The sequence below is a fragment of the Vipera ursinii genome (genome assembly GCF_947247035.1).
Source record: "Vipera ursinii genome assembly, chromosome: 2".
Lineage (NCBI taxonomy): Eukaryota > Metazoa > Chordata > Lepidosauria > Squamata > Viperidae > Vipera > Vipera ursinii.
The window spans coordinates 120,501,025-120,520,856 of NC_139513.1; the positions used below are offsets into that span (position 1 = coordinate 120,501,025).

General features: G+C 38.7%; 1 protein-coding gene across 1 annotated transcript in view; it reads right to left on the bottom strand.

Annotated features, from left to right (window-relative positions):
* The window catches only part of TMEM94 (transmembrane protein 94), a 98,072-nt gene extending 79,176 nt beyond the window's left edge, over positions 1-18,896 (bottom strand). Inside the window, exons 1-2 of the mRNA XM_083351373.1 lie at positions 18,766-18,896; positions 6,748-6,875 (exon numbers count right to left, since the gene is read on the bottom strand). Coding sequence (XP_083207499.1) covers positions 6,748-6,771 — 24 coding nt within the window. The 5' untranslated portion in view covers positions 6,772-6,875; positions 18,766-18,896. The remainder of the gene's footprint in view (positions 1-6,747; positions 6,876-18,765) is intronic.
* Positions 18,897-19,832: the final 936 nt, after the last annotated feature.

A 19,832-nucleotide genomic window follows, 5' to 3' on the forward strand; every position in this document is an offset into this window, starting at 1 on the left:
TTTTATTCATTTGGTTTATCTTTCATCAATTCATCTTTCATACTTGGCGGCAATATCTGAAATATTATTACAGAATGAAACAAATCTTAAAGATTCCCTTTACTATCAGTTATTTTTCTATTAATCAGCAAACTTACGTAACATTTCTACAAAATCTATGGAAATCTGTATACTGTATGATAAGTTACCATATTTATGTGTTTTACTGGTTACTCACATAGAATTTCCTCTTAAGACAAATGAGAATATGCATTAATATCAATAATTTCATATTTAAAAAATAAATCTGATTTAAAATTTAATTCACTTTTGAAATCATTCATAGGCTATAATTTCAGTTATAGATTTTTATAGCATTGAAAATGTGGGTTTCTTTTAATATAAGGCTTTAATTTATTAGTCTTGCATGACTTGATGGAAGGACAGAACACTTTTTTCCCTTTTAGATTTAATTGATAAACAGACAGAAAGAAAATATGGGACTTTGTTTCTCTATAAGATAATAGCAGCAAGACTTTTGTATGCACAGAGATGGAAAGATTTACAATTCCTACAATGGAAGAATGAATGCCGAAGCTAATGGAATTGGCTGAGATAGTGAAACTGACTGTTGATTAAAGGAAAGACTTTGTCTCTAACATTATTTTTGCTTGGAAACCAACTTGGACTTCTTGCTAGAAACTAAAAGAACTAAAAAAAAAACATTCAGTTTTGGGATTTGATCATAGAACTGTTTATAAATACAAAAATACTATGTATTTTTAATTTTTGAATAAGGGATTCATGTACTTTATATCTGTATCTGTACCAAATAAAGTTGGAATTTCTTCTCTTTTTCCTTTTTCTCTTTTTCCTTTTTCTCTTTCTTTTTGTACACCTGATTTTTCTTTAACCTCTCTTTTCCTTAACACTTCTTTTTTTGCTTTTTGTATTTTACCCTTTGCTGAAACTTAATAAAAACATTGCTAAAAAAAGATAGAAATGTAGAACATTTTACCTCAAATGGTAACTCAATTATTTATTTTACTTATGAGTCTCATTATACTGGCTACCTTTGTTAAATACTGTTTAATAAATATTTTAATAATGGTCTTCATCACTTTTACAGTAGATCTGATCTAATATGTTACTTCAACATTTTCATTCAGTTTTATACTGTAAATTTATTTTCTATCTTCTTTCTGTTTTGCTTATTTCTTTTCTTCTGATTCCCCCAGATTGTAATTTTAAATTTGTATTTTTTTTAAAAAAGGAAAGGGAAGGGAAAATGATATTTTCAGTTTGAAGAAAAGGAAAGAGAGATGAGGAAGATTGGATGGCATATTACCACAATAAGAGCAGAAAAAGCAACAAGCAACTTGCCTGTGTTTAAGGCAGCAGAAGTATGACAGTACATGGCAAAGACGAAATAGGAAGACGGCATTCTGCTAACTGGTTCACAAGTCAGTGATATACACAGTCATACAGTATTCATTAGCCAGGATTTTAAAATAATTGAGTGAATGAAGAACCATGACTGATACCTATGCAGATGTATAGCTATTAATTACATTAACTAAGGTTAAACAATGAGTTTAAAATCCAAACTGAGACACGCTAAAAGCAATTATACAAAATACTTTCATAATTTATGCAACGAAGAAACTCCTTTAATGCCCAGGGGGAAATTTTATTCCTAGCAGAATCTGAAAGTATCTGCACTCAAAATACTTATCAAGAAACATTTGTCATTGAGAAATGCCATTTATGTTGGGAAAGTATAATTACTAATGAAAATTGCCATCAATAACTTGAGTGAGTGCATGTGTGGTTGGTCCCTGTACAAATTTGCCTCGTATTATACAAAAAAAAAAATCCTTCCATTTCAGTCAATTTTCAAACACAAACATGCACCACAAGACTGAACTAATAAAAACATTTCTTCAAGGAACAGAAATTAAGAATCCTACTGATCAGCAGGGTTTTTTTTCTCATAGAACGCTCAGAACGGAGTTCCGGCACCTTTTTTGGATGAAACCTTGTAGGGTAGGCAAGGCGGGTTGTATGACATGTGTGAGTTCTGCCACCTTTTTCTTTTACAAAAAAAGCACTGCTGATCAGTATTAAAGTTGGTCACCGAACCATTTTTTGGTTAGCTTTGTTAGCTTCATTGGAATGTTGCTCCTGAGGCTGCTCAGTTAGAACAAAAGAACTGCATAATTCAATAGCATATGCATCTATGACTCAGGAAGAAAGCATACATTCCTGGAATTCCCCTAATCTTCATGGCCTCAAATTAGAAATCATGCAACTATGATTTATGCATATACAGGGAGTGCAGAATTATTAGGCAAATGAGTATTTTGACCACATCATCCTCTTTATGCATGTTGTCTTACTCCAAGCTGTATAGGCTCGAAAGCCTACTACCAATTAAGCATATTAGGTGATGTGCATCTCTGTAATGAGAAGGGGTGTGGTCTAATGACATCAACACCCTGTATCAGGTGTGCATAATTATTAGGCAACTTCCTTTCCTTTGGCAAAATGGGTCAAAAGAAGGACTTGACAGGCTCAGAAAAGTCAAAAATAGTGAGATATCTTGCAGAGGGATGCAGCACTCTTAAAATTGCAAAGCTTCTGAAGCGTGATCATCGAACAATCAAGCGTTTCATTCAAAATAGTCAACAGGGTCGCAAGAAGCGTGTGGAGAAACCAAGGCGCAAAATAACTGCCCATGAACTGAGAAAAGTCAAGCGTGCAGCTGCCAAGATGCCACTTGCCACCAGTTTGGCCATATTTCAGAGCTGCAACATCACTGGAGTGCCCAAAAGCACAAGGTGTGCAATACTCAGAGACATGGCCAAGGTAAGAAAGGCTGAAAGACGACCACCACTGAACAAGACACACAAGCTGAAACGTCAAGACTGGGCCAAGAAATATCTCAAGACTGATTTTTCTAAGGTTTTATGGACTGATGAAATGAGAGTGAGTCTTGATGGGCCAGATGGATGGGCCCGTGGCTGGATTGGTAAAGGGCAGAGAGCTCCAGTCCGACTCAGACGCCAGCAAGGTGGAGGTGGAGTACTGGTTTGGGCTGGTATCATCAAAGATGAGCTTGTGGGGCCTTTTCGGGTTGAGGATGGAGTCAAGCTCAACTCCCAGTCCTACTGCCAGTTTCTGGAAGACACCTTCTTCAAGCAGTGGTACAGGAAGAAGTCTGCATCCTTCAAGAAAAACATGATTTTCATGCAGGACAATGCTCCATCACACGCGTCCAAGTACTCCACAGCGTGGCTGGCAAGAAAGGGTATAAAAGAAGGAAATCTAATGACATGGCCTCCTTGTTCACCTGATCTGAACCCCATTGAGAACCTGTGGTCCATCATCAAATGTGAGATTTACAAGGAGGGAAAACAGTACACCTCTCTGAACAGTGTCTGGGAGGCTGTGGTTGCTGCTGCACGCAATGTTGATGGTGAACAGATCAAAACACTGACAGAATCCATGGATGGCAGGCTTTTGAGTGTCCTTGCAAAGAAAGGTGGCTATATTGGTCACTGATTTGTTTTTGTTATGTTTTTGAATGTCAGAAATGTATATTTGTGAATGTTGAGATGTTATATTGGTTTCACTGGTAAAAATAAATAATTGAAATGGGTATATATTTGTTTTTTGTTAAGTTGCCTAATAATTATGCACAGTAATAGTCACCTGCACACACAGATATCCCCCTAAAATAGCTATAACTAAAAACAAACTAAAAACTACTTCCAAAAATATTCAGCTTTGATATTAATGAGTTTTTTGGGTTCATTGAGAACATGGTTGTTGTTCAATAATAAAATTAATCCTCAAAAATACAACTTGCCTAATAATTCTGCACTCCCTGTATCTATTAATATAATGGAGAGCCACATCAGGTACAGGTTCTGATATTCATACGAATTGCAAAACATCTCAGGGAGAGATGTAAGGATGGCCTTGTGATAACCAAATCAACTTGTTACTAGAATAAAGGCTATTGCCTTGTTTTTTATACAGCCAAATCAAAAATGTATGGTCAAATAATAATTTGTATCAGCCTCCCTCAACATTATATCCATCAGACTGATTCAATGCCTGAAACCCAAGTGAGCATATATCTTAGACAGGAGAATTCCCCCATCCTCACTCACTCAGGTCTGGTAATGCATGCAAGTGTGGCCTCTCATTTATGATCAAATCAAGGCTGATCATGTCATGGATGAGGATGCATTTATTACAAACAGAATTGGCACATATAATCACATCACCTTGAACTCAAGGTTCTCAACAATCCATCTACCTGCCTCTTGAATTGAGATTTGGAGTCTGGAAGTAGAAAATGGCTGCAAGTTTCTAACCTCTTTTCCCCAGCAGTCCTTAATTTACAGTAATAATAGTCTGTCCATTATTGTCCATGGAGAGTTTTTGCTGAAAATCAGAAGTAAATGCCAGTTTTGGCTAAAACGTTGTAAATCATGTAACCATGGGATGCTGCAAATTGCCATAAATGCAGGTCAGTTGCCAACCATCCAAAATATGCTCACTTGACTGTGGGGGGCATGGTTGTTAGGTCTTAAGTAGCATTTGCTGTCATAACTTGGTTCCTAAGCAACGAGTCATATGTTGCTGGTTACCTGTAAAGATCCACCTGTCTTCTATCACACTTCCCTTTGCCCATCACAATTTCTTCTCTCCTCCTTCCTATGCCCCTCCTCAACCTATCTAGCCTTCTCACCTCTTTGAAGAAAGGAGACAGGGATATGCTATTGCTGGAACTACATCCTCTTTTGATCCAACAAAGATCTCTCAACATTGCTTGTGACTCCAGATGAGGGAAGTGTTAGTGACAAGATTGTGATTTCTATTCTTGTCTCTCTTTCTCCAATTGTCCTGAGGCAATATCCCATATTGCCAGACAGCAACTGCAGATAAACTTCTCATTAAATAAAGAAACAAAGAACAAAACAGCAGGACGCTAAAACATCTTAGCAGTTCTATTTCCACTTTAACTGAAAATTAAAGTGGGCTGCATGGGGGCAAGTGAAGACTTTCCTGATTGGTCCAATGAAAAGTTAGATCCAATTTACCCTGTTAATAAGGGGTTGCTGTATCTTCATGCTATTAATCACAAGAGGTGCCTTTAGCCTGACTCTTGCAACAGCAAGGCTCAAAGTGGAAGTCCACAACGTAAATCATACAATCGGTTTTATAAGCTGCCAGTCTGGAATTGGTTTAATATAGGGGATGTAGGAATATCAATTTCAAGTAGGAACAGCTTCATAGCTCTTCCTTCCTATCAGCATTCTGAGCAAATTAATTTGTAGAATGATGCAGATTAAAAGCCATGGAAACTATACTTACAACTAAGCTTAATTCTGATATATACTTCCCCAGCATCCCTTTGCCTGGCCTTAAAAGCTTATTTCTGGTTAGGGCTACCAGCTCCAGGAAGCAAAAATATAGATTAAAAGAGTTTTCTACATCTCTGCTGCCATTTTATGGTCATCCAGATTACTTGGTCACTAAATGACTCAGTCACTAAATGAAGACTATCTGTATAGAAATCACTGGTTTAGGTTACATTTGATTCTGCCTCACAAACACATTAGTAACCTTTATTCATTTTCCACATTGTTATCAATGGAAACTAAAATGATGAAAAATACTTAATTACTCAACTATTTTCCCACTGAAATCTACTTAAAATACATCCAATTAACCACAAGTAAACAGATACAGATCAAAAATAAGGGTAGATCTGTGGCACAAGACTGGCCCAGAAATTTCTATTCCATATATTTTAAGAGTAGTAGTAACTAAAAGGTGTTTTTACACATTAAATTAGAAATTTAAAATGCAGAAATTAAAAAGAGGAAATAGAAGCAGACTTTGGGGTTGCACAACAAAATAAATTATGGTAGAGCATGAATCAGAAGCAACGGATGGAAACTAGTCAAGGAGAGAAGCAACCTAGAACTAAGGAGAAACTTCCTGACAGTTAGAACAATTAACCAGTGGAACAACCTGCCTCCAGAGGTGGTGAATGCTCCAACACTGGAGGTTTTTAAGAAGAGACTGGACAGCCATTTGCCTGAAAAGGTATAAGGTTTCCTGCCTGAGCAGGGGGTTGGACTAGATGACCTCCAAGGTCCCTTCCAACTTTATTATTATTATTATTATTATTATTATTATTATTATTATTATTATTATTATTATTATTATTATTATTATTATTATTATTTAGCTAGAGAACCCATGAAGTATTGGGTCATCAGTTCAGAGATATTTCCTTAAAGCAATGGTATTAGGAGCAATTTCCAACTTCCTGCCAACTTCTCCACTGACTTTCCTTATAGGAAGCTGGTAGAAATCATTGGAAATGATGATTACATGTCCATGGCTGGCCACAGCAATGCAGTGGTATGGCAACATTGAGAGCCCCAACTTGCCAAATTTCAATCCAATGGGAACTGGATTTTCTGGATCTGGGGCACATTTCTCAGCCCATTTGAGGTACATTGATTCAAAAAATTGTTGCCCTCTATGATGAACTATTTTGCTCAATTGAACATTACAATAAAACAAGCAGAAGAGTTTTAGCAGTGTGTAAATGCTAATTATATGCCTTTATTCTATCCTCCAAAGTTACTAGCTCACACTTGATAGGCCTAAATTCTAATGAAATAAGTAACAAGCATTAAATGTCATCCTACAGTAGATAAGCACGATCAGAATACCTACCTGATGCCTCTCCTTGGAGTCCATGGTTACTCAGGGCACTGCACATACCCCAAAAACCACAAGAACTCTGTGACAGGTCCTCTTCCAAATAAGGTATGATATCGGTTAATGGATGTTTGTGACACCGTCTGAGGAAAGAAACAGGATAAGAATCATTTTTCTCTTTTCCATCTTTAAGGAAAATGCTTTAAACAACTTAAGATCAAACCGATATTCTGAAAAAAGAATATCACTCTAATTGTATTGGTTTCCACTCTTGACTGCATTTTCTAAAGTAATCAGTTAAACAATTAAAAAAACAGCATAATGACTAGCGGTAAAATAAAGTCTCATATAAAACATAAAGTGATGAACACCTTGGCACTTGACAGATGATACATCTAGGAAAACTGCCAAATTCTACCTCAGAGCAAGAAGCCAGATTTCATCAGGTGCAGCAAGAATGGCAGGCTTTAAATGCCAGCTGGGATAGAGCTGGCTATCATTAATGGCCATTTGTTTTGTCTTTTATTTTTATGTCTAACCCAAGTCTTTGCACAAATAATCTCTGCAGGAACTAATCATTCTTTTTTCTGAAAACAGATCCAAACATTGTTTGTTAAATCTTTGGTATCATGAGCCAGGCCTGAGGTTTTTGTTTTTTTTAAAAAAAGGTGGCCAGAAGATCATCAACATGTGATATTTTTAGCATGATTTGGGCTATCAGAGTCTTGCTCGGAAGTTCCTCTCCCAATTTTCATTTTTTTACCTGTGGATCAAGATCTAATCAAAATCTGCAGCTTAGTTATACATTAGGCTCTAAAACAGACATGTCAAACACAAGGCCCGGGGGCCAGATGCGGCCCACGAAGTGATTTCATGTGGCCCGCGAAGCCATCCTGGAAACAGTGAGGGAACGGCCCCCACTGCCTTGGCCCTGGCTCAGAGACCCTCCTTCTGCCAGAGATCCCCAGATCTGTCCCACTCCTGCCCAGGCCCCCATAGGCACCCTTGAGACGAACGATGTAGAGCTGGCCATGCCCACCCAGTAGGCCATACGCACTCTAGCCATGCCCACCCAGTAGGCCATGCCCACCCTGGCCATACCCACCCGGTCCCCTAAGGGCAACTGCAATGCTGATGCGGCCCTCAATGAAATTGAGTTTGACACCCCTGCTCTAAAACATGATAGAACTTTTTTGTTTTGGTATATAAAATCAACCCTAAGGTTTTTTAAAAAATAATGATAGATAGATAGATAGATAGATAGATAGATAGATAGATAGATAGATAGATAGATAGATACCCCAGTATAGTTACAGATGCTACATCCCAGAAATAGCTACAATTCAAGTAATAACAATAGCAATTGAACTTAGACTTCTATACTGCTTCATAGTGCTTTACACTTTACACAACTCTACATGGTTAGGTGAGATAATGAATTTAAGTTTTTTCTACTTTGCTAGCTACCAAAGTATTTAGGAAAATATTTTAATATCATCAATAACAAATGAGTTACAATGGAGATATGTAGAACATCTTTCGCTGGAAACTCTATCAATGTCAATATTGTTATCACTGCTGAAAAATAGCATTATCTAGAGACAGCTAAGAGAGACAAATATGCATTATTCAAGAATCTCCACACATTATCTCAAAAACAGGATGAAGATGGAATGCTGCTAATCAGGATTCATTGTGATCAGACCCTTTACCAAATAAATTACATAAAAGCAGAATAAATTAATACTGCAGTGTCTTAAAAGTTGCAGAATTTATGTCACTTGCATTTTTTCTTTGTTCTTAACAAAGAAGGAGCTTGCCCCATCCCCTAGTAATGCTTTTTATGTTATGTTTAAATGCCTTCACACTGTCATGCCTTCAAAATGGCCTTCCACGTGAAATGCACCTCATATTTTCATGATGATTCTTGCAGCATAGCATCAATCAAGGTATCTTTGGCTTAGCTTGCTCCATCAGTCTAGTTAGGGAATAAAAAGCGGGAAGACCCAAAGGAAGAAAATCAAACCAAACCAAAGCAAAATTCTTTTTGGAAAAAGTTGCTTGTGGGGAGAATCTCTAAGTTGCAAATTAGAAAAGGGCAAAGGCTTTTCCTGCCCACCATCTCCGTCATGGCTCATATGTTAAAGAACAGTCTTTCTTTGGAAATTAATCTTGCTCTGAAATTCACACATTTATCTACTGTATACAGGCATGGTAATATGTAAGTATTACTATTGGTAATCATCATCAATCATTATCCTAGCATTTTTCCCCACAGGTGCAGGGTCCATTTTTCAGGTCAATATTACCAATTTTACTATTTGTAATGCATTTATTTATTAGACTGCTATACTGCTACAATCTTAAGATGTTTAGAGGCACACAAAAATACAGCATAAAGCTTTCATATTAAAATAATTGATGATATAGTAAGTTAATTTTTTTAAAAAAAAATTAACTATCTAGATTTATCTAAAAACATCTTCTGGAACAATCCTCTCTCCTAACCACTGATTGGAACCATCCGCTCTTAGTGTAGGTAGGCTAGGTCTATCTACTAGATCCCTATCTCACACCCAGATAAACCTCTAAGCTCAAACAGTGGCAGTTCCTCCTCAAAAGACAGGCCTCCCCCATTTGCACAATGTATATCTAAAAAATATACATGTTAATATCACTGTAAGAACCAGGGCAAACTTTAAATAGCTGGGCAGCCAGATCTTTTAACACCAGGCATCTTGTTCTCCCTACTACAACCAATATATTATGCTTTTCTGAGTCCCAGGTGACCTATTCTATTAAGCCCCACTGAACTGACCTAGGAGAGGAAAATGCTTATGGCTCCCCATCCCCCTCTTCCTCACCTAACCACAGATGGTATCACCCAATGTTGCCACTTTTCTGGGCTGCTGTTTTTCTTAATGCCACTTCCATTGGCATTGTAACTTCACTAGAGAAGCTCTTCCCTGTCACACTTGCGTCCCAATTTCGCACACAAGTACATAAGGGACGGAACCTGTATCATTTTGCCACTTTCTCCCCTTGTCTCTCATTGGATGCTCCTAAGCAAACCCTCTGCTGCTCTGTAGCTTATTTATACAGTATAACTTTCTGGTAGGGAGACAAAACAAAAAGGAATTAGGGCCACATTGGAATTATCGATGTGATAAGAAGTTGCACATGGACATTCCATGGAAATCTGAAAATCCTGATCAGACAAAAGCCTATTGCAAAGAAGCTGCCCATTGCTCAACAATCATGCAACAGGAACTAAACTTTGAGCAAAGTCAGCAGCTCCTGAGGAATAAACTATTATATTTATTTATTTATTTATTTATTTATTTATTTATTTATTTATTTATTTTATTTTAATTCCATTTATATCCCGCCCTTCTCCGAAGACTCAGGGCGGCTTACAAGCTTAGCAGTAGCCTTCATTCTATGTATATGTCTGCTTATTAGGGCTTTCACACACACACCCAAGCGGCATTATTACAAAGTCAGCTTAATTGCCCCCAACAATCTGGGTCCTCATTTTACCTACCTCGGAAGGATGGAAGGCTGAGTCAACCTTGAGCCTGGTGGGATGCGAACCTGCACTAATTGCAGGCAGCTGATGTTACTTAAGGAGGCATTAGCCCACTGCTCCACCAAGGCTCTTACATATTTGCTACTACAGTCCATATTAGGATGCACTTATGTTTCTTTTTTAACATGGGGTCAATACCTCTGCTGAAAAAGAAAGAGTTGCATTGAGAATGCAGACTATTAGCAAGTGCACATTGTTTGGTGTGGCTTCAAGCAATACTGTAACTTACAGAAGTCAAAATTTTGCTAAAGACTACAAGGGGATCCAGTCTATTGATCTGATACCCTAGGTTTGAACACAAAAATCAAGAAAAAATATTTTGGGGAGAATCCAATTTATATCAATACTTTCTGTGGGAAATCACTAGGCAAACAAATTTATTTAACTTTTTTAAAAAAACCTAGATGTTTTAAATAAACTCAAGTCTATCATTTCTGCAATCTCTGAGAAGAATGCAGGTGAAAACCACAAAAAACAAAGCAATTATTTATTGGGGAATAAATCTACCAGTTTGCCTTTACAAATGTTACATGGAAGGGATAAAATCTGCCATTGGATAGCCATTGTCCTGGATGTTCTGCTTTCTTTAAGGAAGAATTGCTCTTCTGCTGGAGAATTGCCTGCACTTTCATACCACCCTTATAGTTGGGAAATCTTTTCTAACTTTCAATTGAAGTCTGTCCTCCTAATTTAAATCTATTATTCTGTGCTCAACATCCTGGAATTATAGGGATTAGGCCTCCTTCTTTGTTAACACTCACATAGATGTTTGAAAAATGCTATTAGATCCCCAATCACTTTCTTCAAAGAAAAAAAAAATACCCAGATGCCTCAATTTCGTAAAATCCCCTAATCACCTTGGTTTTTTTCATTTCTGCATCTGTTCATGCTTGTCTGAATCCTACTTAAAATGCGATATCCAAAATTGGACACTAATTGAAGTGGAGTATGACCAATGACGAATTATAATGTAATTACAGTTCTCTGTAATTTGGAAACAGTACTTCTGTTGATTCAACCTAATGATACTTCCATGCTACGCAGCTTTCTCTCCATTTCCAAACCCCAATTTCTTAAAAATAATGTTGAACCTAAATTTCAAGGACCTTCATTTTCATTGACTTGTACCCAGAACTTGGTATGATAACGGTATGATTAAGTCACAAAAAAGTCAACAGAAATAAGAATTGCTACAAGCCTCAGCTTTTCTAAAAGTAGAGTTCAGCTGTTCAATTTCCAGCTAAATTTGCACATTAGAAAAATGCTGACTAAGCTCTTGAAATAAACCAGTTTTGAAGAAGACTGTCTGCCAGAACTGATCCAGAAGTAGCACAGAGTGTAAAATTTGCATTCCTCTTTTTAGCAATCACATCATATTACTGAGACATATTTAGCTTCAACTACAATGCCAGGTGTAGTATTACTATGTCAGATGTCACCTGTTCTATATATGATTATATGATTTTTTTCCTTCAATGAAGAGAATTACACAGATCGCTTTTCAGTATAAAAGTGCTTTTGCTGACTTATCTCCCCCCATCTTTCAAGAGTAGTTCTTCCCAGCTTCTTCCTAGAGCAGGGGTAGGCAACCTCGGCTCTTTTATGACTCATGGACTTCACCTCCCAGAATTCCCGAGTAAGCTGACTCGGGAATTCTGGGAGTTGAAGTCCATGAGTCATAAGAGCCGAGGTTGCCTACACCTTGGGTCCTGATGCCGAGCTTCTGCATTCATTCCAGGCAGACCAAGTGCTACATCCCTCCTATTTCTTGTAGGAGGGGATTATCCTGTAGGAAGTCAGTTGCGCACTAAAAAAGAGGAAGCCAAGACAAGCACAAACAGTTTGATCCTAACAGGGTTACTTGCTGGCCCTCTGGGGTGAGTTGGGCTTCCTGCTGAGGCTGTTGCTACAATTGAAAGGTTACCGACAGCAGGACTTGGTTCTGGGGGCACATTCTAATAGTGATCCACTTTTGGGTGCAAACTCCTAGTTCCTGCTCTGCCTGACATGGGGGAGTGGGTTCACACATCAATCTATTAATGTGAGGGGTTATGGCCTCACAGAATTTGATAACCTATTTTAAAATATTCATTATCCAATCATCCGTCTGGCCTTGGGCAGAGGGTTGGACTAGAAGACATCCAAAGTCTCTTCTAACCTTATGACTTACTGTATATAGGGTTGTTATATAGGTAATAGTTTCAAATGTATCCTCTCTGTTTCACTGCCATGTCCTTAATAGCAATATTAGAGTTTCCAGGGCTGACTCTCTAGCACCACTCCAGGTTGTATGAATAATATTGTGGGGTCCTCGATACTCTCTGAGTTTGGTTGTTTCTTGCATACCCTTCATTACCAAATGAAGTCAGTGATGAATAATAACTTACAAACATTTTCTTGGTACTATTTTTAAATCAGGGATAGACTAGTAAATTACTAAATTAGTAAAGTGTAGTCTAGAGCAGGGGTTCCCAACCCCCGGTCCATGGACCAGTACGGGCCACGGCATGCCAGCAACCGGTCTGCACAAGCAAGCAAAGCCCCATCCGTGGGATGCAGGCAGCACACAAAACCACACACTCTCTGGTCTGCAAAAAAACCTTTCTCCACAGAACAGGTCCCTGGTGCCCAAAAGGTTGGGGACCTCTGGTCTACAGGCATTTCTATTATTTGAATTGACATTATATTGTACTTGTGATAGTATTTGGGAATGATGTTGGGAGACACTAGGAATACCCTCAGTCTAGGCAACAGATCTTCCTTCCGTCTTCCAAGGTCATTCTCACATACCATCACAATACTTCAATAATTTATTCATCAGAATAACTAAAGTACTTTGTCAAATGTCTGTTGAAATCAAGATGTATTACATTTTTAGCATTCCAAGAATCTACTAAGTTAATGGAGTAAAAAATGAAATTATTAATCTGATAAGGCTTCAAAGAAGAACAGATTTGGAAGGGCCTTGGAGATCTCCAACCTGCTGCTCAGGCAGGAAACACTATACCATTTCAGACAAATGACTGTCCAATCTCTTCTTAAAAACTTCTAGTGTTGGAGCACCCACAACTTCTGGATGCAAGCTGTTCCACTGATTAATTGTTCTAAGTGTCAGGAAATTTCTTCTTAGTTCTAGCTTGGTTCTCTCCTTGATTAGTTTCCATCCTGCCTTCAGGTGCTTTGGAGAACAGGTTGACCACCTCTTCTTTGTTGCAGCCCTTCAAATATTGGGACACTGCTATCATGTCACCCCTAGTCTTTCTTTTCAAGATGTTTTTCATATTGTGGCGACCAAAACTGGATGCAATATTTGTTTTTTACAAACCCATGTTGAAGAATAGAATAGAATAGAATAGAATAGAATAGAATAGAATAGAATAGAATAGAATAGAATAGAATAGAATAGAATAGAATCTGGAAGGGACCTTGGAGGTCTTCTAGTCCATCCCCCTGCTCAAGCAGGAGAACCTATACCATCTCAGACAGGTGAATGTCTAATCTCTTCTTTAAAATCTCTAGTGATGGAGCATCCACAATTTCTGGAGGGTAAGCTGTTCCACTGGTTGATTGTCCTCCCTGTCAGGAAGTTTCTCCTTAATTCCAGGTTGCTTCTCTCTTTGATCAGCCTTTGATTGTTTCTCATCCTTCCCTCTGGTGCTTTTGTGAATAACGTGGCCCCCTCTTCTTTGTGACAGCCCCTCAAATACTGGAATACTGCTATCATGACTCCCCTATTTTTTCTTTTCTTTAGACTAGTCAAACCCAAGCCCCTTAGCCATTCTTCATATGTTTTAGTCTCCAGGCCTTTGATCATCTTAGTTGCTCTTCTCTGAATTTTTTCCAAACACTCAAAAGCTTTTTTGTGACCTAGTGACCAAACTTGGCTGCAGTATTCCAGGTGTGGTCTTACTAGGGTTTTATAAAGTGGTACTAATACTTTGCGTGATCTTGATTCTATGTCTCTGTTTATACAACCCAGGATTGTATTAGTTTTTTGGTTGCTGCTGCACACTGCTGGCTCATAGTCAAGTGATTATACATTAGGACTCCAAGGTCCCTCTGACAGTTAACTGTTTTGTAGCCAGATCTCGCCCAATCTGTATTTGTACCTTTGGTTTTTCCTGCCTAAATGTAAGCCTTTGCTTTTTTACACATTGAAACGCATTTTATTGGATAGAGCCCATTGTTCAAGTTTGTCAAGATCTTTTTGGATCCTGAGCTAGACTTCTGGGGTGTTGGCTACTCCTGTCAGTTTGGTGTCATCTGCAAATTTGATGAGTTCTCCTTCAATTCCCTCATCTAAGTCATTGATGAAGATATTGAGGAGTACTGGGCCTAAGATGGAACCTTGTGGTACCCCACTGCCTACTTCTCTCCATGTGGATGTAGTGCCATTGAGGACTACTCGTTTAGTACACTTTGTCAGCCAGCCACAGATCCATCTGGTGATGATGTTGTCTATATTCCACCTTTTCCTAGCTTACCAAGGAGTAGGTTGTGGTCTACTTTGTCAAATGCCTTACTGAAATCTAAGTATACTATGTCCACTGCATTTCGCTGGTCTACTAGTTTAGTTGCTTTATCGAAGAATGAGATAAGATTGGTTTGGCATGATCTGCTTTTAACAAACCTGTGCTGGCTACTAATTATGACTTTGTTTGCTTCTAGTTGTTTGCAGATCTATTTTCTGATTATCTTTTCTTGGATCTTCCCAGGTATTGATGTTAAACTGATTGGTCTGTAGTTTCCTGGGTCCGTTTTTTTCTCCTTTCTTGAAGATGGGGACATCAGCTCTTTCCCAATTCTCAGGTTGCCAGCTCTTTCAGAACTCTGGGATATAATCCGTTGGGTCCTGGTGATTTATATTTGTCAAGGTTGGATAGGTGTTCTCTTACCATTTTCTTGCTTATTTTAATTTTTGTTTCTAGTATGTCTTTTGCAGTGGTTTTTTTGGTATATTGGGCTATAGTTTCTTTTTGTGTGAAGACTGACGCAAAGTATGAGTTAAGCAACTCTGCTTTCTCCCTGTTATCTGTAATTTCCTTGCCATCTTCTTTCTTTACTGGCCTACAGTTTCCTTGACTTTTTTCTTGTTGTTAATATGTTGAAAGAAACTTTTTTATTGTCCTTGATTTTTGTTGTGAGTCTGTTCATTCTGAGCCTTTGCTTTCCTGATTTCTTCTTTGCATGTTCTGGCTGTCTGTTGATAATCGGCCTTGGTTATATGCCCCTCTTTCCATTTTTTTGTATTTGTTCTTTTTGTCTTTCAGTTTGTTATAGAGATCTTTGTGCAGCCATGCTGGTTTCTTCTTGGATTTCTTGTTTTTCTTTCTCAGTGGTATTGTGCTGGCCTGGGCTTTTTTGATCGCATTTTTCAGGGTTTGCCATGCTTCTTGGGTTGTTTTCCCCATTAGGCTTTTCATCCATGGGATCTTTCCTAGGTTCTCTCTGAGTTTGTTAAAGTCGGCTCTTTTGAAGTTTAGGACATTGGTTGGATTGTTTTCTATTGCTAGTGTTTGCATTATATTAAATTCCAGTATGACGTGGTCACTTTCAACCAAGGTTCTGGCAATTTTGATTCCTTCTATCACTTCTTCTCTATATGTAAGGATTAACTCCAGTACAGCTTTACAACTAGTTCCCTCCTCCACCTTTTGGGTGACAAAGTTGTCGGCTCGGTTGGTTAGGAATCTGTTTGATCTCCCGCTCACTGAAAGTTTGTCTCCCAGTTGGTATCTGGATAGTTGAAGTCTCCCATTACTATTGTGGTATGCTTCTTACATGCATTGGTTATCTGGTTGGCAAAGAGCTCATCTATTTCTTCTGATTGGTTGGGTGGCCTGTAATATACACCTATGGTAATGTCATATTTTTTTTTTATATTGACCGATATACATTCTGGAGAGATTTTATCTTTGATCATGTGCATTTCTGCAGATATATAGTGTTCTCTTTCACATAGTGCAACTCCCCCTCCTCTTTTTGTAGACCTGTTTCTTTTGAACAATTTGTATCCATCCATCAGTCCATTCCATTCATGGGTTTCGTCCTACGAGGTTTCTGTTATGCCAACAGTCATATCCTCCCTCGTGTACTATTGCTTCTAGTTTGCCCTGTTTGTTCCCCAAGCTTTGAGCGTTTGTATATATGCATTTAAGACTTTTATGCCTGTCTATGGGTGTGTTTCATGTATCTCCTGATTGCTTTTGAGTTTTTATTTTTTTTCTCATCACTGCCTACCTCATTTTTTGTTTTCTTGGGATTTGTGATTGGTTTTGGGTTCTAGAGATTCTAGAGATTGATCACCCTCCCCCCTCAGTTTTAGTTTAAAGCCCTCCTGATAAGTTGGGCCAGTCTTTTTCCAAATACATTTTTGCTTGTTTTTGTGAGGTGTAGCCCATCCCTTGCCAAGAGTCCTTCGTGTAGGAAATGCAGTCTATGATCCAGGAAACCAAAGTTTTCTTGGCGACACCAACCCTTTAGCCAATGGTTTATTTCTAAAATTCTTTTTCCCCTCAATGGATGTTGGCCTTTCGTTGGGAGTACTGATGAGAACACTACTTGTGCTCCTAGCTTCTTAACTTTATTGCCTAGTATTTGTTTGTAATCACTCACTTTTGTACTCAGGTTGCTTTTTGTGTCCTTCATCCCAATGTGGAGGAGGAGGGGGGGTAGTAATCTTTGGGCCTAATTACTTTTGTTAGGTTCTCAGCCACATCTTTGATTTTTGCTCCAGGGAGACAGCATACCTCCCTGGATTGTTGTCTGGTCTGCAGATGGATGATTCTTTTGAGGATACACTCTCCTTTCTTTTTTGGGGAGGGGGGCTGCAGTCTGGGGTGCTTTTCTGTTTACCTCAGGTGTGTTTGTTGATGTGGCTTTTTTAGGGAAAAGTAACCAATGCACTGTTTTCCGGGTATTTATAAACTGATCACTTTATTATCTGCTCTAGAATTTTGCCAGAAACTAGCTACTGTAGTCCCAGAAAACTGTCAATAGATTTGCCATGAGGGGGGAAGCATCCCCTGAAAAAAATGGTATATTGTTTAAATTATTTCACTCCAAATAGGATCAAATATAATCATTTTGCCAAAATAAAGTAAGGTGAGAAGAAACCTATAATTAACATACCATTTCTACCACTGATTCTCAAAATACCTACACATAGCATTCAGTGTCTATCCCAGGCAACACAGACATAAAAAACTAAAGTAAACCACATTGAGTTAGCATAGTGTTTAACAGTAATTTTGCTTACTACTCTGGTTGTAGCCAGCAATTACATCCAGAAACACTAAACAGTCCACTTAAAACAATTTACTAACTACACATTTAAAAACGCAAGTGCTAAACTAAACTTGGAGAGGAAAGTAGTATATGATTGACTGCACTGTTGAGAATTCTCATCATAAAGGCACATTTTAGGGATCAAACGTCTGCATTATTTAGTTTTAAGAAGCCTTGTCTGAACGTGTTCAGCTACTATTCTCATCTTTATACGAAACGACAGATTAAAGCAGATGTTAATTTTGAAAAAAATTGTTTTAAAAATCAGTCGGAAATCAAAATAGATTTGTTTATAAAATACTAAACCATAGTTTACTGAAGTAATCCAGATACCGACTTTACACTAAGGCTGGGTGACATTTGAATATGTTTCTATATGTAGAAAGCTGGGATCTCTCAGCAAATACTTTGCGAGAACGGAGACACGACCTAGCCAACTAGGGAAACCCATTGCTGAAACCCACGGCAATCTGTTCAGAACTTCCCGTAACAATCCCCACGCGCACTGTAATGCGGCAATATGGGTTGCCTATTTTATCCTAAAGTCTTCGCTTGCGTTCAGTAATTCGGGATGTAACACGGGAATATCCCTAAGGCAGCCAGGCCTTTTTTCCAAGGGAAAACAGTGACCGGCGATAGATAGCAAACTCTGGAAACGCCATCAATTTTAGCTGCTGCATTGCCGGCGGCGGGATGCAGCTGCGCCAAAGAACAACTCGGCTCCGACTTTTCTGCAGGGCACGTCTCAGACGTGCATACACGGCGAAGATCTGCAGCTGCAAGAGCTGAAACTTCCTATCGCTCCTTGCAGTGCCTTTCCGTCTCCGTTAGGCACGGCTTAAGCGGAGAATAATTTAGAGCCGGATCCATCCGGCCTACCGTATTTCACTCATATTTCGGGAGGTAAAAACACTGTCCGTATAAGCAGCAAGGCGAATAACTTGGCTCTTGTTTCTCCGGATCGCTTCCTCAGCTTTGAGACTCCGTCTTAGCCTAACGTCTGGCGAAACCCCGTTTAACAAGAGGGGCGTGGGAACATTTCTTGGTGGGGTTATTGTAATCTGAACCCATGGCAAAGATCAGGGTTAAAAAAATCAAGGCGGTAGGTAACGCGGTCTTCCCCCTCGATCTTTTTTGTGAAAGCTACACCTACTCACCAGCTTAATCTGCACACTTTTTTTCGTCCGTAGAGAGGCTGGCATATCCTGCGGAACCTTTCCACTAACTCTTAAGACGCCCCGAAGCAACCCTTCACTCCACCTAGTAGTCCAACATCGCTAGCTCCGCCATTCTTACTACTGGCAAATAGCCCGCTTTCCCTCTGGGGATTATGTGTATGATTTCAAGTACAGGGAAGCAAACCTCGTCTGGATTGGCTGAGTTTCACTAATATTTTAAAAGCTTTAGCTGTGGTAGGTTAAACTAGGGAAAGGATTGACGTTATTCTTCCGCCCTTTGTATCATTGCATTTGCGAATGGTGCATGCTCTAAATTTAAGCTCTAGTGGCTGATATAGGAATTGAAACAGGAGCTGGTTGTTAATCGTAGACAGCAAGAGTTTCTCTCAAGCAACAGATCTTTACATGGTTTCTCACCAGCTTGGCACACAGGCTGTTTTCATATGAAAGGATTTTGCTTATGAGATACTACCGGCCCTCCGGATAGCTATTATTTGGACTCAAGTTTTAGCATCTGTTATGTCACAGAAATCTTATATTCACACAGGAACTTCTATCACGACTGGAATACTGTGTGTGCCTTTCTGGTATTCTGATAGTGGTAGGTTAATCCTATTATGTCCCAAAGGTCATATCCTGCTTCCCAGTGCGTGTGGCTGATAACTATGTCCTGTGTTGTATTTTTTTCGGTGTGAGGGATTGTTGATTCTAGGGATCTTTGTCTTTCTTATCCCATCAGCTCTAAGCTTCCTGGTGCCAGTCTTTCTGAAAGGATTATGAGAACTGCATTTCTACAGAACTGGTTTCTGCTTGGGGGAGGGAGACTTGGGGCTATTAAGAAACACTGGGCATGCTTTTTTGGCTTTTTAAGATCCTTTGAGGAAATATAATATTCTTCCCTTTTAATATTTCCTTGGGGGGGGGGGTGAGTGACTTCCCACAAGAGGAAAAAGGTATTTTGGTAACTTGTAGGTGCAACTTGTTCTGGATACATCTTATCTTGCCAAAAGTGGAAATCATAAGAGAGAAAATATACAATTTTCTAA